Source organism: Pteronotus mesoamericanus, unplaced genomic scaffold (assembly GCF_021234165.1).
Source record: "Pteronotus mesoamericanus isolate MK-2021 breed Mesoamerican mustached bat unplaced genomic scaffold, CSHL_Meso_final contig_639, whole genome shotgun sequence".
Classification (NCBI taxonomy): Eukaryota; Metazoa; Chordata; class Mammalia; order Chiroptera; family Mormoopidae; genus Pteronotus; species Pteronotus mesoamericanus.
Window position 1 is genome coordinate 1,671,569 of NW_026555223.1, and position 25,368 is coordinate 1,696,936.

The 25,368-nt window shown below is 52.1% G+C and overlaps 2 protein-coding genes and 1 pseudogene across 5 annotated transcripts; 2 read left to right on the forward strand and 1 right to left on the reverse strand.

Moving 5' to 3' along the window:
- LOC129076712 (F-box only protein 17-like) overlaps positions 1-7,461 on the forward strand; it is a 29,268-nt pseudogene extending 21,807 nt beyond the window's left edge.
- Positions 7,462-7,954: 493 nt separating this feature from the next.
- On the reverse strand, positions 7,955-12,548 carry MRPS12 (mitochondrial ribosomal protein S12). 3 transcript variants are annotated; one of them, XM_054580866.1, is made up of 3 exons: positions 12,496-12,548; positions 12,163-12,230; positions 7,955-9,895 (listed from the first exon to the last, which is right to left on the reverse strand). In XM_054580866.1, exons 2-3 carry the CDS (start codon positions 12,209-12,211, stop codon positions 9,525-9,527), a joined length of 420 nt encoding a protein of 139 aa, XP_054436841.1. In that variant the 5' UTR covers positions 12,212-12,230; positions 12,496-12,548; the 3' UTR covers positions 7,955-9,524. The 3 variants fall into 3 exon arrangements, with proteins under 3 accessions (XP_054436841.1, XP_054436843.1, XP_054436842.1); XM_054580868.1 differs by having other exon boundaries at positions 12,451-12,523; XM_054580867.1 differs by having other exon boundaries at positions 12,429-12,523.
- Positions 12,549-12,754: 206 nt separating this feature from the next.
- Positions 12,755-24,221, forward strand: SARS2 (seryl-tRNA synthetase 2, mitochondrial). 2 transcript variants are annotated; one of them, XM_054580870.1, is made up of 16 exons: positions 12,755-13,059; positions 16,623-16,718; positions 18,686-18,715; positions 19,351-19,491; positions 19,572-19,626; positions 20,219-20,282; positions 20,521-20,626; positions 21,347-21,394; positions 21,644-21,752; positions 22,066-22,111; positions 22,194-22,281; positions 22,362-22,471; positions 23,191-23,284; positions 23,380-23,472; positions 23,580-23,645; positions 23,733-24,221. In XM_054580870.1, the coding sequence occupies exons 1-16, from the start codon at positions 12,793-12,795 to the stop codon at positions 23,874-23,876; spliced, it is 1,557 nt and encodes a 518-aa protein (XP_054436845.1). In that variant the 5' UTR covers positions 12,755-12,792; the 3' UTR covers positions 23,877-24,221. The 2 variants fall into 2 exon arrangements, with proteins under 2 accessions (XP_054436845.1, XP_054436844.1); XM_054580869.1 differs by lacking the exon at positions 21,347-21,394 and having other exon boundaries at positions 12,756-13,059.
- The last annotated feature ends 1,147 nt before the right edge of the window (positions 24,222-25,368 follow it).

Below are 25,368 nucleotides of genomic sequence, written 5' to 3' on the forward strand. Positions count from 1 at the left end.
AGAGAGGTGGTCTGGGTGAGAGATGGTGAGAATGGATGAAATACCCCCCAAGGGAATGAGTGGTGATAGAGAATAGAAGAGTTTCAAAGGCTGAACCCTGACTTTTCAAGATATTAGAGGTAAGAGGACGAACAGCCAAGGAGGCTGACTAGGAACCACCAGGCAGATGGGAGGGGTCTAGAAGGGTATGGTGGCCTGGAGCCAAGTGTAGGGAGAGTAACCCCACTGTGTCAGGTGCTGTTGACAGGTCAAGCAAAGTGAGAACTGAACAGCACTATTGGCTCAGCACCAGGGGGATCATTGGTGACCTTCACATTTCAGGGTGGTGGAGAGGAACAAATGAAAACTATGACCCCCTTCTGGACAAACCTTGTATTTTCAATGATTAATCAAAGAATGTAAATAATTAGGAAGAAATGAGGACTTGAGGAGTGAGGGAAAGTGAAAAGGAGGTAAGCACCTAGGATGGGAGATCACGGTGGTTTGGAAGGATTGTGTGGATTTGGGACTCTGGGGAGAGGGAAGTGGAAAGACGGGAGGTGATGGGTGGGAAAGAGATGTCTGAGACTGAAATTCTGAAGAGGCTGTGATTGAGACAAGGTCTCAGGGCAACCATAGGAGGGGGAGCTGAGAAGAGGCCAGGTCAGGGAACAGAGAGTCCAGAGTGGCAGAAGGAAGGATCACTTACCTGGGTATGGAAATCACCAGGAGTAATGATAGGAGCAGGGGAAATGACAGTGAGCTTGAAGCTAAAATCGTAGAGAAGTGAGCAATAGTGATCTGGGCTAGCAGATGGTTCACAGGGTGTGTACCATCTACCCTGATGATGAGATTCATAGTCGGGGACTTTAGGGAAGGACAGAGAGTTGCCTGGAAGCAGCACCAAGGAGCAAGAAGATTTACCCACTTGGAAGGACCACAGGAGAGCTGGGTTCTGGTTAGAGCAAGAAAGTGACAAGAATGTTCAGTGAAGAGACTGAGGTAGTTCATGAGTTCCAAAGGCCAGAGGACTTGGGACAGGTTAAGCAATGGGATGGAAATGGTTTCCTCCTGGTGGTTTTTCTGGTCTGTCTTCAGTGTGATTATGGTCACATATATAAAGTGCACATGAATACAATGCACCGGCCAGAGATGGAAGCCATGGTTAACAGTCCTGGTGGAGTAGGTCTGGCCAGCGGTCTTTTGCCGAAGAGGGAGAGCCCTTCGCCCTCAGTCTCACACCGCAGCCAGCTGGCAGGAATTAGGTGCCTGGTTTTCAAGGCTGTGGCAGTGCCCCTGTTGTCCATTAAAGCTGGTGGGGTAACAATCAAGCCGCAGGGGTCCTGTGTCCTGGAAGAACTAGAGGAAGGCCAGACTACCCTGACCCGCCAACTCCTCTCAACCTGCAGGATTCCAGCCACTGAAGATGGGCGCCCGGCCCTCGCGGCGACGGCTGCCCGTGGACAAGCCCATAGCCTTGGATGCGCTGCCCCCAGAATTGCTGGTGCAGGTGCTGAGCCACGTGCCGCCACGCACATTGGTCACACGCTGCCGCTCAGTGTGCCGCCTGCGGCGCGACGCTGTGGATGCGCCCACAGTGTGGCTGCTGCAGCTAGCTCACGACCGCAGCGCTGAGGGCCGCGCACTCTACGCGGTAGCCTAGCGCTGCACGCCCAAGAGTCAGGATGTGGAGGAATTCCCGCTCCGCGCCCTCGCTCGCTACTGCCTGAGAGCGCCCCTGGGCCACAATCTCATCTTCTGCTCCTGCGGAGCGTGAGTTTGGGGGGCAGGACCAAACAATGGTGGGCGGGGCCGGGTCTACCGAGGAGACCATAGACCAGACCGAAGGGACATATCATATATAGGGGTGGAGAACCCAGGAGGCCAAATGAGTGGGTGTTGCCAGGCTAAGAAGACAGGGGCGGGGTCAGGGCAGGGAGTCAGCGGGGGGCGGGGGGGTGGCTGAGGTAGAGGCCCTTGGGAAACTGGGTGGACCTGGCCAGGCTGTGGGCAATAGAGGGAGAAAAAATGGATGGGCGAGACAAGACAACAGAAGAAACCAGGGGACCAAGCCTGTCGGGAACCACTAGTGCGGGAAATGCAGACTCCCTGGACAGGACTTGACGTGACGTAGCTAAAGAGGGTGGAGCTAGAGGAGAGCTGGGGAGAAGCCGATTGGGTGCTGGTGGGGGTGGAGTTTGCAGAGAAACATGAGGCCTCCTTGAAAGACCTTGGGGCGTAGGACCTAAACCAGTGGGCGGGGCCAGTGCAGGAGGACCTATCAGGAAGTGGAGCCAGGGGACAAGCCGGGTCGTTAAGACGCGGAAGGAAGTAACTGTGTGGTAGCGTCCCGGAGTGGGACTGAGGAGAAGCTGAGTGGGTGGGCAGAGCTGAGTGCCGTGATTGTGGGGTGGGACTAGGAATGCCAGCTGTTTGGAGGCGGGGCCAGAGTAGAAGCAGGAGGGAAGAGATGGTGGGCCCTCCACTGGGACAGCTGGCAGGTGAATCCCTTGTCACCCCATTGTATCACACAGAGGGCTTCAGAGGCTGGGAGGTTGAACACGGTGGGAATGGCTGGGCCGGGGGCTCCTTCCCAGACCTGTTTCGTGACTTCTTTCGATTGAGTGGCCCTTGATCCCTGGTGCAGGGGCTTAAAGGAGGGTGGGGGACGGGGGACCCTACACCACTGTTATCTTGACCTTCACCCACCTTTGTCCTCCCCTCATTTATTCAGTCAACAAATATTTGTTAAGGGCCCGCCATATACCAGGCAGTGTTTTGTAGGTCAAGATAAAGGAAAATTCAGAAAAATCGGGAAACTTGTTTTTTTTCCATTTGCATTTCAGATGTAGGGTGGGGGGAGACATTAAACACATAAACAGTAAATTAACAAGAACACAACAAGCAAAGTACTTACTCTCTGACAGATGTTTTACATATAACTCTTTTAATCCTGGCAACAACCCTGTGACATAGATACTATCGTTATCTCCATTGCTATAAGGCACAGAGGGTTACCAACATCTAGTGACTGGTGGAGCTAGGATTTGAACCCAGGTTATCTGGCTCCAGAACTTCTGATTGGTTGGTTGATTTTCTTTATCCTCCTGCCCCATAGTCAATCATTCTCACATGGCATTATTCAGCCTACTAGTACTTGCTAGTATATTGGGGTGAAGTAATATCTCATTGCTGTTTTAATTTTAATTTGCATGGTTTTTATTTACTAAGAATTAAGCATCTCTTCATATGCTTGTTAGCTTCTCAGATTCCTTCTTTTGTAAATTGTCTGTTCATATTTTCTATTAGGGCTAATGCCTTCTTGATACACAAGAATTTCTTGTATATTCTAGATGGCTGTCCCTTGTTCATCCTAGAAATTGGAAAAGTTTCCATCTACCATCTGTATTAACTCTGTCTATGGTGTTTTTTGTTATTTTCATATGATCAAATTGATCTCTCCTTTTTTTGCTTTAGAATTTGTTTTGGAAAAATTTTTAAATATTTTTAGAGAGAAAAGGAGGGAGGAAGAGGAGAGAAACATCAATGTGTGAGAGAAACATCAATGGGTTGCCTCCCACACGCACCCCAACAGGGGACTGGCCTGCAATCCAGGCATGTGCCCTGATGGGGGAATTGAACTGGCAACCTCTTGGTTCGCAGGCCCTGGCACTCAATCCACTGAGCCACACCAGGCAGGGCTGACATTTTGTCTTAAAAAGATCCTTTTCTACCCTTGGATTCTAACAATATTCTCATACTCTCTTTTGGTAAACTCAATTTTATCTTTCACATTTAGATCTGTAATCCACCTTTGAATGTGTTGTTAACTATGAATCTAGTTCTACTCCTCCATATATTGAGCCCATTTTCCCAACTCCATCTACTAAAGATCCCATCCCTCCCTCGTGGAATGGCAGTGTTGCCTCTGTCATTTTTGAAGTTCTTCCTCCATCTATCCCTGAGCACTTGTGTTCTGTTCCACTGGACAACTTAGCAGTTCTTCCAGTACAACACTATTTCTATATTATGGTATATTCAAGTGATGGAAGAAGGGTTGTTTACAAAGATGTAGACAGACCACAAGGGATATCACATGACCCCCGAGCTAGTAACAAAGGGGGAGAAGGGTCATTACCACCCTTAGGCCTGATGAGTAAGGGCAAGAACACTTACTGAAATATAAGGCAGAGAAAGCTGTGAGGAGAGGGCCCTTGTGGAGCTGGGCCTTTTTGTTGACAGACGCAGCAATCCCAGGTGATTGCTTGGGAGGGAGCCAGGAGGTTAAATACCCCAATTTTACTCTCTTCTCTTCTATCTTCTGCTGGAGCTTCCCATTGGCAGACCCAACAGGAAGGAAGGGTAAAGGAAACCAGTCCATACAAGCAATACCACCTCAGACCTTGGGCCCCCACACTTTAGTAGGAGGCCCCAGAATTCCCTGCTCAGTGTGGGCCTCCATTTGTACTCATGTGCTGGTCCCCACAAATATCAGAGGCAGGCCTGCATCCCGGAATCCAGGACAGAATGGAAAATGGCAGAAGGATGTGAGCAGCCAATGGGGATACCCAGCCCATCACACATCTTGTCTACAGAGCAAACCTCTCAGACTGCTTTGATATGGTTGTCAGAGGAAGCTTCTGAGAGATGACTTTTGGAGCTGTGGCTGTCTGCTCCACACACTACCTGCCCTCCCCCTCGCACCATCTCCCCTTCCCAGATTGTGCTTCAAGAGGCAGCTTGTGAACCTGCTGATGGAAGGGGTGTGACAGGAGCTGCTGGACAGCGCCCAGATTGAGATATGTGTGGCTGACTGGTGAGTGAAGAATGGCAAGCTGCCCCCAAAACCAATGGTGGTGGCAGCAGTTCTGCAAAAGGGACTCATTTCATGCCCGCACCGATGCCATGGGCTGGCCACTGTTCCTGTGCCCCCTTCATTGTGAGGCTGAGAGGGGAAGTGACGCCTCAGTGAGCCCAGAGCCACCACTCTGCCCTGCTCCCCACCATCTTCCCAGCAGGCCAGGGTTTGTTGTTGACATGGGGGCCAGTGACTGGCCTGGCTCAGTCTGAAACAAGGTGTCTCCCCTCACCCACTTCACCATGATCACCTGCAACTCTGCCCTGACCCTAAGGGCTTGTGGACCCAAGGCCTCAGAAGGGTTGGGAGCATTGTGCCCTGAAAAACAAGGCTCAGAAGGGGCAGAGCTGGGCCAGAGGTACTGGCTGGCTTCAGAGCCTGCACGCCTGACGAGCCCCTCCTCTTAGAGCACTTAGGCTCCTTCACAAAGCACTCAGACTCCTCTTCCCTCCAGCTCTTGCTCCTCCACAGAAAATCCAGCTTCTTCCCTGCAGTTGACTCCTCCCCAGAGCATCCAGAGTCCTGCTCCCTCAGGCTCCCCAGAAATACTGGGGCTCCTCGTCCAGTCCCCCAGGTCATGGTTTCTCCCAGAGCGCCATACTCACCTCCACCCACCCCTCCCCCGCCACACACACCCCTGATCCAGTCTCTAGAATCCACCCCAGAAGCATCCAGGTTCCTCCCCCAGGCTCTGGCCCCGCTCTTGGAGCACCCAGCCGCTTCCCCCTAGAACCAGGCCGATACCTCTCCAGGCAGAGTGTGGCTGTATGCAGCCCTGACCTGATCAAAGTGCAGGGAGGCTCAGCCCCCAGCCTCCCTCCTCCCGACCCAGAGATTGGGTGTGGGGGGGGCATCAAGGGTCACTGCTGCCCGGCAGGTGGGGAGCCCGAGAGAACTGCGGCTGCATCTACCGGCTCCGTCTGGATGTGTACTAGAACGAAGTAGTCAAGTTCTCTGCCTCACCCAACCCAGTCCTTCAGTGGACTGAGAGGCTGCTGACAGGTAGGTCCAGGCAAGCTAACCTCTCACCCTGCTCAGACTCCCTTCTCAGCTTGTCTTACCACTGCATATCTGTAATAGTAACAGCTAACAATCCTAGAGTCCTTATTATATCCTAGGCCCTGTTCCAAGAGTTTTCCTTTTCATTTCATTAGTACAACAGACTAGTCGTTCAACCTACATTTACTGAGCACCTATCCCCATTCTAGAGGTGAGGAAACTGAGACACAGGAGGTCACATGACTGCCCCAGAGTCACACTCAAGTGTGCAGGGCCTGATTCAAGCCCAGGAAGGCATCCCAGCCTGTGCTGTCAAAATGATCGCACCTGTTTTCAAAATAACCATTCAGGTGGTCTTGTTTCCGTTCCTGGTCTCTCGCCATCCAACAAGAATCGTCTCCATTACAGAGTCAGATCACCGCTCTCTCCTGCTTGTAACCCTCCCATAGCTACAACTCAGAGAAAAAGCCAAAGTCCTAACATCCTGCTATAAAAGGAAATGAAGTACCAGATCCATGCTACGACATGGATGAACCTTGAAAACAGCACATTAAATCAAAGAAACCGGGCACAGAAGGCCACATATTGTAGGACTGCTTTTAGATGAAATGTCCAGAATAAACAAAGCCATAGAGACCGAAAGCAGATGGATTAGTGGTTGCCAGGGGCTAGGAGAAGGAATTGGAAGTAATGAATGGCTAATGGATATGAGGGGGGTTTTTTATAAATGGGGTCATAGAATGTTCCAGAGTTAGATAGTGGTGATGGTTGCATAACATTGTGAATGTACTAAAAAACACTTCAATTGTACAGTTTAAAATGGTTTATGTTGGGTGAATCTTAGGTCAAGAAAAAAAATTCAAGAGATTAAAAAGCCAGAAGCCAAAGTCCTCTTGTCGCCCAAAGTCCCCACGCCATCTGTCAGTTACCTTCCTGACCTCATTTCCTACTTACACCCTCACTGTGCTCCAGTCACACTCCTACCTCAGGGCCTTTGCACTGATGGTCCCGTCTGGAACACTCTTCCTCCAGATCACCACATGGCTCTTCCTCCTCCTTCAGGTGCCTGCTCAAATGTCACTTCAGTGGGGCCTTTGCTTACTCACTTCACAACCCCACCATTCTGCAAAATTCCCTCTGCCCCTACCACTATCCATCTTCAGTGTCTGGGTCCCCTACTAGATGGTCAGCTCTACCAGGGCAGGGTTTTTGCGGGGCTTTCCTCACCACTGTATCCCCAGCACCTACAGCAGGACGTGGCACCTGACTGGGGGGATTATCAGTCCAGTTGGAAGAACAAGAGCCCACGGGTCCTCACCATTTCATTCTCCTTCCCCATGCACGTCTCTCACGTCTCCACCAACTTTGGCAAGAGCATCCAGTATGTCTTTTGAGCAGTATGGAGACACACGCTCCTGGGTGGGGCACTACGGCACGCTTGGGACCCACCCCAGCATGAGGGTCAGGATCCGCCTGTCCTAGACCACCAGCCCGATCAGGCCTTCCAGGACCTACTACCACCTGCCAGACGTCATTGCCAATCAAGGGCAGCTTTGTAGCTGGGAGCCAGAGGATATGCCCAGGGGCAGCTGAGGGCCCATGTGACTTGTTCCCAGCCAGGTTCCAACAAACCCCACTTGCTGCTGCTTCAGCATGGCACCCCACATGCTGTTCACCAAGCTATTCACAGCTTCCTGAGTCCATGGGGTGGAAGGGAGAAGAATCAAGGATTAAGAGAGACTTTTACTTTGTCTGCAAATTGTTTTCTCATGTGTGGATATCAGCTGGTAGATTGGGTCAAAAAACCAAGGCCAAAACGGGATTGCTAATGCGGGGGAAGCTGCTAAAACCTGGGACAGGACCTTTGTTAGTACATTTCCGGGTTAAGCTGATTGCTGGCAGGGGGTAGAAAAGCCAGTCAGAAAAGCCTGCCCTGGAAGGGACCAACAGGGGCATCAAAGAAACCCTTTGTTGTTTGGGGGAGCCTCTGGGATTCAGCTCTGGGACCTGTGCGACTCCCTCTGACACTGCCCCATCAGCACCTCCCCTTTGGGCCAGACTGGCACTTTCTCACAGAATCTGAGACCAGGTCTGCGCTGTGCCCTCCACCCACACCTCCTGCCTCTGCCTCGGGAGCAGCTTGTCTCCTGTAAGGCAACACCCTCCTTTTGTCCACCCTAGCCCACTTGCATACAAATTCCAGGAACAGGGCATGTCGTGAAGGAAAGCTCTCCTGTCCCCACTCCCCTCATGTCCTCCACTGTTTCCACAGATGGGCACAGCCACCAAACTAGCTCAGTAAAATTGGTGCGAAATGTGAGATAATGGGGGACTTGTCTGTAATCAGTGCACTTATCGGCCCCCTGCTCTGATCCTAAAAGGCCTTGTGGAGTGTTCTCAATTGTGAGAACTTTGGAGGTATGCTAAGCACTGTGCTGGAAACAGGTGAGCAACAAGGCTGCACCCAACGGCTCTGATGCCAGTCCTCAATGGTTCATGCCTTTTAGTCCAGGAGGAAACAGGCCAAGTGTAATGATCTGCCCAAGGTCACCTGGCCAGTAAGTAGGATAGGCAGAACTTGTACCTGAGTCAGGCTCCAGAGCCCAAGGATATAAGGACCACCCTGACTGGTGTGGCGCAGGCGGTTGGGCATTGTTCCACAAAGTGAAAGGCTGCCAGTTCAATTCCCGGTCATAGCATATGCCTTGGTTAGTTTTGGTTTCTAGTCAGGGTACATGAGAAGCAACCAATCAATGCTTCTCACCCTCTCTTTCTCACTCCCTTCCCCTCTAAAAATAAAACCTTTAAATAAATAAAAAAAAAAAAAGGATATAAGCACATCTCCCAATCTTAAAACCTAACATGGCCAAGCATAAGATCAGGTAAGGGCAGCATTACTTTCAGAACCATTTTCCAAGGGATGAAACAGGCGCCAAGGGGGTAACAAACCCAAAGTCACAGAACAACTAAGAGGTAGAGGCAGGATTTGAACCCAGATTGTGTGTGATTCTGAGAACAACATAGAAGGGAAGCTCCCACCTACACAGCAGCAACCCCCATTCAATCTTTCTCGATGCCCCTTCATTGCCACCATGACAATTACTGCCATTTTCAGGAAGGAACATGAGGGTGGGGCTTTCCTAGTCCAGGGACCAGGGCCAGCAAGAAGGGCAACTAGGTCTCAGTGCTGCCATCAGACTCCAAAATTTAAAAGAGTACCCATCCGCATGTGCTTTGTTCACAGGGTGTCTAATGTTCACCAAACCCAACAAAGGGGATGCTGTGGGTAGAGGATGAAACAGAGGCCCAGAGGGCATGTCAGTTGCCAAGACCACACAGAAGGTGAACACTGGGCAAGCTGTACTCCTCACAACCACAGAGTCTGTGTATTTATTGCAACCCCTTCCCATTAGATGGCAGTACAGTGTACTGTCCCAGCAGAAGACGACTCTTGCACCAACACTCTATACATGGACACCAAGGGTGTTGGTGGAGGGGCACCTTTTTCTAATTCACACCCAGGACCTCCATGGGCTATTATTGGTGGTCCTGATGGAAGAGGTGAAACCAGGATTTGAACCAGGACAAGCTGCTTCTAGAGCTGGCCTAGCTTCCCAAAGATACTGTAGGAACCCAGAGACAAAGGTTCTTGTTCTGTGTGAACCCCAGCACACCATGCACCTGGTGGTCACTTCTTCTTCTGCACATGGCCACAGTCATACTTGCCACGCACAACCTTGAGCTTGACGCCGGGCAGGTCTTGGGTACGGCCGCCCTGCACAAGCACGACATGATGCTCCTGCAGGGTGTGGCCCTCTCCTGGGATAAAACAGACAGCCTCGCGGCCTGTGCTGAGCCGCACGCGGCAGCACTTGCGGTTGGCTGAGTTGGGCTTTTTAGGTTTACGAATAAATGTGCGCAGAACTACACCCTTCAGCTGTGGCCGGCCTTCTGTGGGACCCAGTTTTGGCGATGGCCACTTTGGAGGGCCTCGGCGGTGCATCTGGTTCAGGGTGGCCATGGGGCGGGTGGCCCAGAACTGTGGGACCAGGGCTAGACCTGGAGAGACACAACCGGGAAGGAAGAGGGGGGTTATTATCCCAATGAACAGGTAACAGTTATAACAATTCAATTCTGGTGTTCTAGGCACTGTTTCAACCACTTTACAAGATCCCTGTGTATATCTTGGCATACTCATAGATAACAGTAGTAACAACTAACATTTATTGAGCATCCACCACGTGTCAGGTTCTACTTTATGCATTTTACATGAGTAACTCATTTCATTCTGCCAGGACAGTATTAATTTTAATGCTGTTTAAAAATAATAAAAGTAAATAGGCTCACAATGTTCGCCTGCTGTTCTACACATCACACGTACATTCACTCGTGCCCTCCCCACAGCACCACTATGGGGTATTCCAGGGAGGTGACCCTCCTCCTGTCACACCCGTTTCCATGCCCTGTGAGCAGATCCTGTCAGTTCAACTTTCAAGCAGACCTTGTCCCTTCCTCCATTGCACCCGCTAGTATCCTGTCCACCCTCTTCTGTGTCATTCCACTCCTGGGTCTTCCCATTCCTACCATCTGCTCTGACATGCAGCCAGAGTGGCCCCGTGGACACCTGGGGCAGATCACATCCTCCCCCTTCTCAGAGCCCTCCTGTGGGGCCATCTTAGTCAGGGTAAGAATCAAAGTCCTCCCACAAGGCCCCACACAGTCTATCCCTGGTACTTCCTTGACCTCGTGTCCCCACTCACCCCCTTGTTCACCCAGCTGCAGCCTGTGTCCCCAAACACACGAAGAGGAAGGAGATCAGTGTAGCTGCACTCTAGGAAGAGGAAAGGCAGGGAGGGAGGAAATATATTTCCAAGGCAGACCCACAGGATTTGCTCATGGTTAGAATGTAGGATGCAAGAAGACTCAAAGACAACTGGATTCTCTTCAACATTCACTGTGTCTTGGCCCCAATAATGGGGACACCCAGTGGTGACTGAGACAGCCCTGGACCATGCCCTCTTAAGAGTTCCCAGTCCAGGGTTTGAAGTCCTAAGTCTACTGTCACTGGCATGGATGCCCTTTCTTTTTTTAAAATTATTTATTTTTAGAGAGGGGAAGGGAGGGAGAAAGAGCTGGAGAGAAACATCAATATGCAGTTGCCTCTCACGTGCCCCCTACCAGGGACCCGGCCCACAACCCAGGCATGTGCCCTACAATGGGAATAGAACCCATGACCCTTTGGTTCACAGGCCGGCACTCAATCTACTGAGCCACCCTAGCCAGGGCTCTTTTTCTTTTAAGATTTTATTTATTTACTTTTCAGAGAGAGGGGAAGGGAGGGAGAAAGAGAAGGAAAGAAACATGAATGTGTGAGAGATACCTCTATCGGTTGTTTCTCACATGCCCCGACTGGGGAACCTGGGCCACAACCCAGGCATGCGCCCTGACTGGGAATCAAACCTGCAGCCTTTTGGTTTGCAGGCCAGCATTCAACCCACTGAGCCACACCAGCCAGAGCTGGATGCCCTTTCACACCCAAACTCCCCTCTATATACAGCGCAAGTCCTGGTCCTATTATCCATTTCCACATCTCCTTTGTCTCAAGTTACAGCAGAATCCTCAAAGGAGATGAGACAGTCCTACAAGTCTCTTCCTGGTGGTGTGCTCTTTAGCAAGACTCTTCACCTCTTAGTGTCTCCGTGCCCTCCATAATCAAGTCTCCCTCCTGAGTACTATGTGTGAGAGGCTACCATGAAACCCGCATGTTAAGCTAACCCAGATTCCCCAGGCAGGGTGCAGGCCTGTTTTGCCCAGCTTTGTGATCCTTGGTGAACCCTTGTGATCCTTGGTGAGTGGCAAACAGAAAGTGCTTAATAAAGGTTTGGCTAGTAAGTAAGCGAATGAAATACCTCACAAAGCGTGTGGCCCATGAGAAGCACTTTAATGTTTGTAAAAGGAGTAAGTTCATAAATAAAGCGTCCTACTCAGTGCCTGGCACATATAAGGCTCTTGAAAAATATCAGCCGAATGACTGAGTTAAATGTCTCGCTTGGATGTCTCAGCTACAGTGGTATTTAGCAAGTACAGCAGTTACTAAAGAAATAAAGAATTAAACCAAACTCCTGGTACTCACCCGACGCAAAGTAGCCCTGAATGCAACCACTTCTCACATCTTGCTTTTGCACCCCGAGCTCCGCCAAAACCCATTGCGCAACCGTCCTTGATTTAAAACTCTGATTCCCTAGGTTCTGCAGAAGAGGCACACAAGTCCCGGAGGAGATAATCCTCATCCAGCCCCGTCTCTACAGCCCAAGACCCTCACTTACCATAATTTAGGGACGTGTTGAGGCCACGGAGAAGGCCGGACCAGGACATTCCGCCGCCTGCAGCGTTCCTGCATTAGGGGGTAAGAAAGTTAGAAGGGAGTAGTGGAAAGTGGCTGTAGTTGGGCAAGGATCCAAAACCTCCCCTTCCCGCTCTCGGGACCTTCTGGTTAAATTTAAGGAATTTCCTCTGATGCCTCTGATGCCTTTCTCTGGGTAAGTAAGCTCTTGGGGACCCAACCACCCCCCCCCCAGCCCCCACCGCATACTAAAATAAGGGAAACAGAGAACCGGAGCGCTTTCGAGATGCTCTAAGATCCCTTCGACCTCACCGACCCTAGTGAGAGCCCCAGACACGCTGCATCCGGCCTCTTGCCGCTTCCGGGGGTCATACTGGCAGGGATTGGCTGGTTCTGCCTATCACGTACACGGAAGGGCGTGGCATCGACTGCTATTGGGCAGCGACAGAGTCAATCTCGGTAAACTTTTCTCATTGAATCGTGTTTTGAGATATGGGCGGGGCTCACCTCTGCCAGGGTCTAAGTGGCTCATCCCGAGCAGGATGACTGCTTTCCAATTGGTGTAAACGCGGAGTGGGCGGGATGAAAGTTGTGTGTCCCAACCCTGGCCAAGATGGCTACGTCTATAACGCGGCGTTTGTGGCCTTTGGTGGTCGCCCGAGGGATTCGACCCCGGGAAAGTTGTGTCTGCAACAAGAGCCCAAGGAAAAGTTTCACAACCGAGAGACGAGGCCGGAACCTCCTGTACGAGCACGCGCGCGAGGGCTATAGTGCACTCCCTCAGCTGGACATGGAGTCGCTTTGCGCATGCCCGGAAGAAGCCGCGCGAACGCTGGAGCACCGCAAGGGGGAGCTGCGGCCGGACGACCTGCCAGCGATCGTGAGTGCGCTTGCGTGGGCCAGCTGTCACGGGGCGGAAACGCTTACCTATTAGCTGTTCGTTTTACGGACAAATGGGCGTGCGAGACACTGTCTAGCAGGGAGTGATCTTATTACAGGAATTTTAGTTACTTTCTAAGTGTAACCAGTATTGTCCTTTTCCCTCACGAATGTGCCAGTTGTTCACGTAGTGCGAAGTCCCTGCTGTCCAAACACCCTTTATGCACCTGTTCCATAAAGCGGGCTGGGTGGGTATCTACTCTGCGCTAGGAACTTTGTACCAGTGCCCTCTGTGCTTCGACTTCATGCCAGGCTTATCCTAGGACCAAATGCAAAGACGCGGACGGCGCAGGGGGGAGGGGCGGCAGAGAGTGGGGGTCATTGTTGCCTTTGGGGAGTGAGAGGTCCTGCATCTGCCCCACGCATAGCAGGCAGTTAAATAGGGTTATTTAATGAATGAACGGATATGTAGGGAGCGCCTATCTATGTTCCTGGTGTTGAGAATAGGTGGCAATAATAGTAAAAAAAAATCTCAGTACTTATATAATGCTATCTTCTGGGGAACTGGAACCGGGATCACCATACTCCTAGGTCCCGGCGAAGTGCTGAGAATGGTGGGGACTCCAAATCCTTGCGGCCCTCTCTTGGACTTGCCTACTATCCTCTTCTAAATGTTTTGTAAATGTTAACCTTATTTAAGCTTTGCAAGAACACTGGGAAGTAGGTGCAATTCTTTTCCCTGTGTTGTCAGAGGAAAAGCTAAGGCTCAGAAAAGATAATTACCCAAAATCATGTAGCTGGTAAGTGACAAGTGGGAATTTGAACAATGCTGTTTGGCTCCAGAAGCCAGTCTTAACTACTCCACTATGCTTACTCATGAGCAAGGCAATCTGAGTTCACAGTCTAGTGAAAGAGAGATATTTAACATACAGTTCAAAACATATAATTAATCTTTGATGTGTGCTATAAAGACAGAATATAGGACACAGTACTGGGAGGGCTTCTCAGAGGAGGTGGCATCAGGCAAATATCTGTGGAATGAGTGAGGTTAGCCAGGGAAACAGGAGAAGAGTGTCCCAAGTGGAGGGACCAATGCTACTACAGTATACAGGTAGATAATTTAGAGTATCACAGCCTGTAGTAGGGTCTTCCAAACTTTGTGGCTGAGACTAAGAAGTACATTGCATGTCCTGATCTAGTACACACACCCAAAGATGAAACTAAAGTTTTTTGTTTTAAGATTTTATTTATTTATTTTTAGGAAGAGGGGAAAGGAAGGAGAGAGGGAGAGAAACATGAATGTGTGGTTGCCTCTCACACATCCCCTACTGGGGACCTGGCCCACAACCCAGGCATGTGCCCTGGCTGGGAATCAAACCAGTGACCCTTTGGTTCACAGGCCACACACCAGCCAGGGCTGACACCAAAGTTTTACTGACAATCCTTGCTCTTACTATGTGTGATGTAGTCTTATGTTTTGTTATATTCTATTTCATTTTAAAAATGCCAGCTTAAACATACATTAGAATGGCTATTATCAAAAAAGCAGGAAATAACAAATTTTGACAAGGATGTAGAGAAATTGGAATCCTCTGCATTGTTGGTGGGAATGTAAAATGTTACATCCGCTTTGGAGAAACAGTCTGGTAGTTCCTCTAAAAATTAAACATAGAGTTACCATTTGATCCAGCAATTCCACTTCTGGGTGTATACCCCCAAAGAATTGAAAGCAGGGACTTGAATAGATACTTGTACACTGATGTTCATGGCAACATTACTCACAATAGCCAATATATGGAAATAAGTGTCCATTGACAAATGAATGAATAAACAAAATGGGATACACACACACACAATGGAATATTGTTCAGCCTTAAAAAGGAAGTCCTGACATATGCTCTATCATGGGTGAACCTTGAGGACATTATACTAAGTGAAAAAATCCACTTATAAAAAGACATACTATATGATTACACTTAGAATAGTCAATTTCACAGAGACAGAAGAATGGTGGTTGCTGGGGCTAGGGTAGGGGAGAGGAGAATGGGAATTAGTGTTTAATGGGTACACAGTTTCATATGGGGAAGATGAAAAAGTTCTGAAGATGGATGGGGCTCACGATAGCACAACAGTGTGAATGTAATTCATACTTTGTGCCACTGAATTGTACCCTTAAAAATGACAAAAATGTCACCTGGCTGGTGTGGCTCAGTGGATTGAGTACTGGCCTGTGAACCAAACGGTCGCTGGTTCGATTCCCAGTCAGAGCACATGCCTGGGTTGTGGGCTGGGTTCCCCAGTGTGGGGCATGTGAGAGGCAACCACACATTGATGTTTCTTTCCTGCTCTTTCTCTCTTCCTTCACCTGTCTCTAAAAATAAAATCTTTTTTAAAAGTGGCAAAAATGGCCCATTTGATGTACATTGTCCACAATGTTTTAAAGTCCAGATTTAGAGATCCTAAATTAATTTTATAACAGTAATGGATCACATTCCAAAGCTTAAAAGACACCTCTTTACGGCATAAAGTGTGAAGAGGGATATGGTATGTGGCTTTGCAGGCAATAGCAAGGCATGTGATTCGCTCCTGGAGATTGCGGAGCCGTGAGTGCTTTCAGGCGAGAGAGGAATTGTGTACGAGCTCTGGCTGGGTTGGAGGGGGTGAGCCTAAAGGCTGGGCGGTTCACACGGGGATCCTTGTGGGAAGTGACAGGATCTGGGATGGCCGGGAGAAAGGAATAGGGAAGGACAGATTTGATGGATATTCACGGGCAGAAAGGACGGGACACATACTTGGCGTCAGGGCTGGGGTGGTATCCAGGAGGAGGCCCAGGGCATTGGGGTGGGGGGGTGGGAGTTTGTGGGGCTGTCCCTAAGGAGGAGGAGCAGATTTGAGGGAGATGCTTAGAGGGAGATGCTCACTCTTGCACATGGTGAGCATGAAGTGTCCAAGAAACATCCAGGAGGAGCCACCAAGCGAGTAGCAACACACCCTGTGGTCCGCCTTCCCCTTCAGATTTCCAGCCTGGGGTAGTAGGGCAGGGTCTGTACCATTTTGTCAAAGGGTAACTGCAACCAGAGAGGACAAAGAGGTTTGCCCAGGGACCTGGGCTCCCAGAGGGCCTCCGCGGCAATATGTGCACCCAAGAAATGAGAGCTGCGGTGCCAGTCTCTCTCGCCCCTCCTGACCCCGTGTTGGAGAGTGCAGGGCTAGCGGCTGTGGTAACCCCTAGGATAGAGGCTCTTTTGCTCTGACATGGGAGTCAAGAGCTGATTGCTGGCATGTCCCTCAGTGCCCAGATCCTTTCCTCTTCTTGCTCTGTGTCCCTTAGGATGTTCTGTTCAGCTCTCCTTAGGGTCCGTCATCCAGTCCAAGAGGACTGAAAAAGAGAAACATCAGGACATCCTAGTACTGAAGAGAAGGGGAGAAGAATGGCTACCGGGGACGTGAGGGTCTCTTCCTCACCCCACCCCTGGTCCAGGTGGCCAGTGAGGTGAGGCTCTCACCAGAAGGGGCAAAGGACAGTGGCCACTTCACACTTTCCCCTGCTGTGTCCATCCCCAGATTTCAACATGGCAGGAGCTGAGGCAGCTGCGGGAGCAGATCCAGAGCCTGGAAGAGGAGAAGGGGGCCGTGGCTGAGGCAGTGCGGGCCCTGCTGGTGAGTATGGGGGTCCTAGGCGGGTAGGGGGTGGGGCCAGGATGCCTCTGGCTGCTTTTTCTTATTTTTTAATCCTCATCCAAGGATAAGTTATTGATTTTAGAGAAAGAGGAAGGGGAGGAAAGAGAAAGAGAAACACTGATGTGAGAAACATCAATTGGTTGCCTCCCATACATGCTCTAACCAGGGATCAAACCCGAAACCTTCTGGTATAAGGGACGATGCTCCAATCAACTGAGCCACCTGGCCAGGGCACCTCTGGCTGCTTTTAATCAGTAACCCAATTTCAGAACTTGAAGGAAGATTTGTACATTTATTACCTTACATAACAAGCTGTCCAGGACACTGGGGTTGATAAATTAGCTGCTTCCAGCATCTCCAACCCAGTTTCTTTCCCTCTCTCTCCACCCATGACTTCACTGTGGTGATTTGAACTCAGTGTCCCCTGTCACAGTTCCAAGATGGCTGCCATAGTACAGTGTCTCTTCTAGTGACTCTGCCAGAGGCAGAAAATGGGACTTCTCTGGCTCGAGTGCCATTTTCAGGAGCAGGGAGACCTTTCCTGAAGCCTCCAGCAGAGTCCCCTTATTCTCATAGGCCCAGGACCCTAGCCCATAGCCGTCAGCAGCAAGAGCAGCCTCAGCTGCACCCACATTCCCTGAACTGCAGACCGCCTAGGCGGGCAAACTGAGTCCAGGGTCTGTGGGAAAGGAGGAAGGAGGGCGGGTGAACTTGTATTAGATAGCCAACAGCATCTACCACAGAGGGCTGAAAAATAGTCATAAAAATAATAGCAGACGTTTATGTACCAATCACTGTGTGCCAGGCACTGTTCTAGGTGCTTTCCTTACTCTTGATTCTCAACAACTCTGAGACAGTTACAGTACAAACCCAACTCAAGCTGAAGCCCCACGAGGTTAAAACGTGCCTCAGTCACACAGCCAGGAAGTGGGAGCAGCAGGATTTGCTTCCAGTCATTGGGGCTGTTTTTCACCACTCTGCTGAAAGGCCTCTTGCAACACTGATTACATCTCCCAGGGACCTACTGTGTGTGTACAGGGCCCTGGGCCACATGCAGCAGAGGGGACAGACTACGAAAAGAACACAGTTTAGCCCTGGCCAGAGTGGCTTGGTTGGTTGGAGTGTCGTCCCATGCACCAAAAGTTTGCAGGGTTGATTCCCCGTCAGGACACATACCTAGGCTGCAAGTTCAGTCCTGGTCTGGGCACCTACAGGAGGCAACCAGCCAATCGATGTCTCTCCCTCACATGGATGTTTCTCTCTCTCTTCTTTCCTCTCTCCCTCCCTCTTTCTCTACAAGCAATGAAAAAATGTCCTCAGGTAAGAATTAAAAAAAAAAACAACCCACAGTTGATCTCAGTTAACGGCCAGTGAGTGCCAGCTCAGCTTCCCAGGGCAGCCACGCACCAGCCTGCTGGAGGCGTCCTGTTATCATCCCACTTCGCAAATGGGGGTACCAAGGGGAAGAGAGTTGCCCGAGGCACACAGCTGGTCAGCACCCAGCGTGCAAACCAGGTCTGTCTGATTCCCTCTGCTGCTCAGCTTCACAGAGGCTCAGAGCGTCAAAGGCCCTTGGTTGCAGACCTCCAAATACACTCGCACAGACTGCCTTTCTGAGCCTCAATTTTCTCATCTACAAAACAAGCTCACGTTGATGCCAACCTCATGGAGTACGTTATGAAGAAATCAGATCGTATGAAGGCTCTCTGTGTCGAGCCAGGCATGAGTCAGTGCTCAATAAACAGGGCTGCAGGGGTGATTATTATTATGTTATTTTGTCTCCCAGCATTACTGGCAGAAACTGATACACTGTCCAGGAGGTACCCAGCCAGGCATTGGCAAAGCAAGGAATTTAGATCCCTTGGCCCTGTTTGACCTTTTACTCTCCCTCCTCCCAACTCCCAACTTCATCAACCTAATCATCCTACCTCTTTCTTTTCTATCAGGTGAACCAGGACAATAATCAAGTGCAGCAGGTACTACTGGGAGTTGCTTTCCTGTCCCTGGTGGGGGCTGCGCAGCAGATACCGTATCAGTCATTAGTCCCCCATTGTGTGTGACAGTGACAGCCATGAGTCCTCCATTGTATGTGACAGCTCAAATAGGAGTAAGGAAAAAAGAAAGCCATGTTTTCTTGTCGATTTAATTTCATGTCAGTTCATAAAACTAAAATGTGAGCTTCAGGTACAGCTGGATCCAGGTCCTGGCTTCACATTTGGTTCTGCTTCCCTCTTATCCCCAGACCAGCTTTCTCCCCTTGATGGAAGGAGGCAGAGTCAGGCACAAAAGAGAACTGCTTCCCTGATAGCTCCAGCAATAGCTCTGGGGCTGATTTGCATGAGTTTGGCTTATGTCATGGGCCTGTGTTAGCCAGTCACTGTGGCTAATGCAATGGAATGTTCCAGTAATCCAGGCCTGAGTCATATCGCCATGAACGTGCCATGTGAATGTGAGGGGAGAAGGGAAGTTTCCTAAAGGAAATTAAGGATATTGAGCCAAAAGAGGAGGCAACAAATGTCTACCACAAGGATCTGCCAGAAAGGATCCAGTTCAGACTAGTTGAGGGACTTCCCATCCCTGTCCTGGGCTGACCCTGCTCACCCGCCCCCAGGACCCCCAATATAAGAGTCTGCGGGCACATGGTCGGGAGATCCGGAAGCAGCTCATGCTCCTGTACCCCAAGAAGGCCCTGCTTGAGGAGCAGTTTTACTTGCAGGCACTGAGGCTGCCCAACCAGACCCACCCAGATGTGGTAAGTCCCACGCTGGGCAGCAGGAGGCCAGGGCCTTGCGCAGTGTCACCTTCCTGGCCATGCCTTCTGTCTCCCTGCAGCCCATCGGGGATGAGAGCCAGGCCCGAGTGCTGCATGTGGTTGGAGACAAACCAGGTGGGCCACACTCAGACCTAGGGACCCTAGGCTGGGGGCAGGGCTCTTAGGGTCTGGGACTGCACTGGCACCTATGGAACCCCAGGTGCTGTGGGAAGTGGCTCCAGCTTCCTGCCTCACTGGCTGGAGCTGAGGTGTCTAGGGGGCAGTTCTCTTTCCCCTCACCTCACCAGACCCTCTCACCCTGGCTGCCTCTGCCATTGGCCCCTTCCCTCATGTGCTTTTCCTCCCTGGCTCTCTGTGTATCTCCCTCTCTCTCTGATTCTCTCCCTTTTCACCTAGTGTTCCCTTCTCCTTCCCTGTTTCTCTTCCTCTCCATTTCTGCCTCTGCCTTCCATCTCTTTCCAGCTTCTATCTCTACCTCCATTTTATTCCCTGTCTTTCTCTTTGTTTCTCACTCTGCATCTTTCTCTCTTCTCTCTCTTCCCACCTCTCTCTCTCTGTCCCTTTTCCAGCTCTGTTTTTCCCCTCTCTCCTTTTCTCTCCCTTTCTGTCTTACTGCCTTTCTTTCCTGCTGTCTCTCTAATCTTCTTTTTCTCTGTCCCAGTTCTCCCCTCCCCCCCTTACCCCATTTCTTTTCATCCACATCCAGCTTTCTCCTTCCAACCCCGAGGCCACTTGGAAATTGCCGAGAAACTCGACATCATCCGTCAGAAGTGAGTCCCCCTCTCAGCCCCTTCCGCCCAGCCCTCCCAACCCCAACAGCTGGCTGCCAGCTCTACCTCCCCCTGCCCAGCATGGGATGTTGAACCACCAAGGCCACACCCTGCATGAATGTTTGATGCCCAGTCTCCCGTTTGGCAGCTGGGCCTCTGCCCCAGGGTGCTTGTGTCCCCCTCTTCCCCCGAAGCCCTAACCCGCATGCCCCAACTTGTGTGCCCATCTGTCTCCCAGGCGCCTGTCCCACGTGTCTGGCCACCGCTCCTATTACTTGCGTGGGGCCGGAGCCCTCCTGCAACATGGCCTAGTCAACTTCACACTCAACAAGCTCATCCACCGGGTATGGGCAAGGATGGGAGGGGTGCCTGGAGGGGGTGGCATTGAAACTGAGCTCAGAAGAGTTAAAGCGTTGAGGAGGGGGTTCCAGTCACTGTTTTCAGAACTTTATATGTATCATTGACACATTTAGTTTTTATGGCAACTTAATGAGATGGGTGCTAGTATTATCCCCAATGTGGAGATGGAGAAACTGAGGCCTGGAGAGGGGGTAAGTAGCCCAGGGCCTTAAGGCTAGGGTGAGGCTCAAGACAGAGCCTATACTTGTAACCACTGCACTCACTGCCTGCCTGCCATGTAAAGGGAGTGCTGGGGAAACAGTGTGCACTGAAACTGGAGGGGTCAGCAGTGGCTGAATGCGTGGGGCGTTGGCCATGGTGAGGGACGCGGACCTTCCCTGGGAGCCATGGAAGGCTTTATTTAAGCAGGGGGTGGTGTGGGGAGGTTATGATGAAACTATACTTCTGGCTGCCCAGTGTGGTGTGATTTGAGTGTGGAAGCCATGAAGCATCAGGAGAGGGTCCCAGTGACAGGGGCGCCAGGGCCCAGGGCCAACCCCTAGCCCCCAGCTTGGGCCTTCCTCAATTTCCTCTGAAGTGGGATGGACTTTGGAGTGACAGGGGGGTGCCATTGGCCCATCTGCAGTGTCCCTTCTTCAGGCCTGAGCTTGGGGTCTGATGGGCGTCCTAGCTGTGCTTCTCACCCCTTCTCTCCCCCCACACAGGGCTTCACCCCCATGACAGTGCCAGACCTTCTCCGAGGAGCTGTGTTTGTGAGTGACGACTCTGTGCTCCATGCCAAGCTGTGTGTCAGGCCCTGTTCTGGGGGCCCCGGGCGGGGAGACTAATCTGTCTCCCCTGAGGAAATAGTCCTGGGGCTGGCTTGAGGGGCTAGGGCAGAACTGAAAGGCCAGGGCGATTCTAGATGCTTCTAAGGGACAAGTAGGGGTTGTGACTGCAAAATGGGGGGTGCCATGGCTATGTGTCCCCTGACCTCTGTGGGTTGGCCTCCTCCTCCTCAGGAAGGCTGCGGGATGACCCCAAATGCCAACCCATCCCAAATTTACAACATTGACCCCTCCCGCTTTGAGGACCTCAGCCTGGCCGGGACAGCAGAGGTGGGGCTTGCAGGTGAGCACCTGCCTGGGATAAGGGGCGGTGAGTACACCATCAGTGTCCTCAGAGCAGGAGGAATTGTAGGGGGACAGCTTGGAGCATCCTGAGGGGGGCAGCTGCCTGCTCAGGATACCTCAGCAACCCCAGGGCCGACGTGTACAGTTGTCAGGTTGTTTACTGCACAAAAAACAGTACAGTGAGGGTCCAGCCACGTGCCCCGACAGGAGGCTGTGTCTGCCAGAGGGGATACCTTTCCTAATCCTCACAAAAGTTTCCTGTGGATGGCAGGTGGCCCTGGCTGACCCCTCCTGTCCCTCTCTCCCCCCAGGCTACTTCATGGACCACTCCGTGGCCTTCAGGGACCTGCCAATCAGGTGATGCCCAGTCCCTGTAGACCTTGACCTTCCCTGTGACATTCCCTCTCCCCTACCTGACCCCATCCCCCTGCTCCCCCAGAATGGTTTGTTCCAGTACCTGCTACCGGGCAGAAACAGACACAGGGAAGGAGCCATGGGGGCTGTATCGAGTGCACCACTTCACCAAGGTTGGCATAGCAGGGACTTTGGGGGGGGTCACCCCAACAGCCCAGGGTCTCCTGACTTCTGTGCTCCTGCTCTGCCCCAGGTGGAGATGTTTGGGGTGACAGGCCCAGGGCTGGAACAGAGCTCACACCTGCTGGAGGAGTTTCTGTCCCTGCAGATGGAGATCCTAACGGAGCTGGGCTTGCACTTCCGGTGCGGAGGGGGCAGCTGGGGTGGAGCGTGAGGGGAGGGAGGAGGTAGATGCTGGGCTGGTGCTTCTCCATTTTGAAAATCTTCCCCCACTTCTCCCCCAGCCCTCTTTTCCCTGTATTACAATTATATATAGGCTCCCTGCCTATCACTCTCAGAAGTCTTCATTAGGGTTATGGGATTGTAACCACAGCATAAGCAGCACAGGGTCGAACTCCAGGGCCGAGACCCAGCCCCCTTCCTTCCTGTTGCTCCCCATCCCTAGGGCATTGCTTTTTATGCGTGGTCCCTGCTGGCTTCTCAGCCGAAAGAGAAGGGGGACACGCCCCTGGGTGTCGGATGCCTACGTCCCTTCTTGCTGTCAGTCACATGTAGCTTTCAAAAGACACAGAAATGCAAACCTCTTTCTGGGTGATCCATTACAAAAATTTGGGGTGCCGTTATTACAGACAGCGGGACTGGCCATGGTGAACAGCCAGGAGATTTGGCCACAGGCCCTTTCTCCTTCCCGGCCGCCTGTCCCATCAGCTCCTTCCGGTCCCTCCTCCTGTATTCCCTTCTCCATCACCACTCCCTGCCTCAAGGAGGTGTCCCCTTTGCCACTATCTTCTCCTTTCTTAGTTCCCTTGCCCACTTTTCTGGCTATCCTCTCCTCCATCACTTCCATTTTTCCTCTTCTCCTCCTCACCCTGAACTTCACCTGTCTTTCTCCATGGCTGCAGGGTCCTGGACATGCCCACCCAGGAACTGGGCCTTCCTGCCTACCGCAAGTTTGACATTGAGGCCTGGATGCCAGGCCGGGGTCGCTTTGGCGAGGTGAGCCCTCGCTCTAGTGGGGACACAGGGTGGAAGGAGGATGACACCTGCCCCCCACAGCTGATCCAGTCAGTCTGCCCCACCCGCCTGTCCAGGTCACCAGTGCTTCCAACTGCACAGACTTCCAGAGCCGCCGCCTCCACATCATGTTCCAGACAGAGGCTGGGGAGCTGCAATTTGCCCACACAGTGAGTGCCCACACTCCTGCACCTTCCTACACCCATGCACGTCACACACCATCTCAGCCCCTCCCCGGGAGGCCTAGCAGACCCCCGTCTGAGCACGCCTCTCCTAGGTGAATGCCACCGCCTGTGCTGTCCCCCGGCTGCTCATCGCCCTCCTGGAGAGCAATCAGCAAAAGGTGAGGGGGCCGAAGCATTGCACCCAGAGAGGCAGAGGGCAGAGGGCTAGTGCAGCGGCAGCATCCTGAGGTCTGCTCTGTCCCCAGGACGGCTCGGTCCTCGTGCCACCTGCCCTCCAGCCCTACCTTGGCACTGATCAGATCACGGCGCCCACCCACGTGCCTCTCCAGTATATCGGACCCAACCAGCGCCAGAAGCCAAGGCTCCCAGGACAGCCTGTCTTGAGCTGAGGACTCATCGGCCACCAGGGTTGTTGCTGCTTCCTGGGGCTCAGGGGACCCTGGATCCCTGGGACCTGTTGTCCTGGGACTGTCCTGACCTCTGTATTCCTCACGTCAGCTCCACGCCTGGGCCTGTAGACTCCAGGGTCCACCTCTCCTTCCCGCCTTCCTCAGAATCAGTCAGTGACCCTGTTGTCACTGGGAGCCCCAGCCTGTACTGGGAAGCAGGACATCTGGGGACTTGAAGGCCCTAGGAATGGGGGAAGGAGAGGGGCCTTCACGCCTCCTTGCTTCCCCCCTTCCCACCTCAGTGCTTAGCAGAAGGTCCCCAATAAATGGTCAGAACAACAGTTGTGGATCTGTGAGTGGGGAGATGGTCCTGGCCAGCTTGCGGAGAGTGGTGGGCAATGGCTCAGAAGTGCTAAATCATCAAAGGGCCGTGGCCGTGGGGGCCATGGCTGGAAGGGAACAGCAACTCCCAGGGCACCTGGATGGTAGCTTGGGGGCCACCACGGTAGCTGAGAGGATTCCAAGTTCTCTCCCCTTTAGGACAGTGGCATCTCACACTGGCCTATTTCAGCCTCACCCCTTGGTCTCCAGCTCCGGGTAGGAGGCCAGGAGGCAGGACAAACAGACCAAAACTTGCCCTTCCCCGAGGTGTGCCCATTGCAGTACATGGAGCCATTTCCCCAGGTCTCTGGCCTCAGCCCTGCAGGTCATCCTCTTAACGTCCACATCCAGTCCCTCTGCACATGGCTCCACCTTCAAAATATCCCCAGGACCGGCCCTCTGTCTCTTGTCCCGGGCCCTTCCGTGATCCTGTCCACCACCACTTCCCATTTGGAGAGTCATGCAACCTCTGCTGTGTCCCTGCTCCCTGTCCCAAACACATGGCCAGACGGGCACCGGGACACCGGCATCAGGGCATTCCCCTCCCGCTCAGAGCGCCTGTGGTTCCAGCTCGCTCAGGAAGGGCCACGGCGGTCACTGTGGTCCACGAGGCCCAAGCAGTATGTTCCCTACCTTTCTCTTCAACCCTCCCTCTGTCATGCTGTAGCCTTTGCACTCACTCATCCCCTCCCTGGCTCCTGTTCCCCTAGATCTTGTGTGATTGCTCCGTTTGAATCACCAGGTCTCTGCCCAAGTGTCACCTCAGAGAGGACGACATCCCCGAGCTTTCTGGCCACAATGTAAAACTCCCAGCATCTAGTGATACACCGCAGTCCCCTCCTCCCTCCTTAGAGGAAGTGTGATTATTTAAGTGTTACCTACCACCCACTTCTCAAATGTCTGTGCCAAGAGGGCAGCGCAGTTTGCCAGTTCCTTCACTGCAGCAGCCTCAGGGTCTAGGTGGGGGCTGGACATGAAGTAGGCGCTCAATAAAAATTACAGGGCTGAAGGTGCCACAACCTGCGCAGTTGCCGATGCCCAGTACTGCCTGTTAGCTTATACACACGTTCATTTTTTTAAGTCCTCACCGTCAAGCCTCACCTGCAGAGTA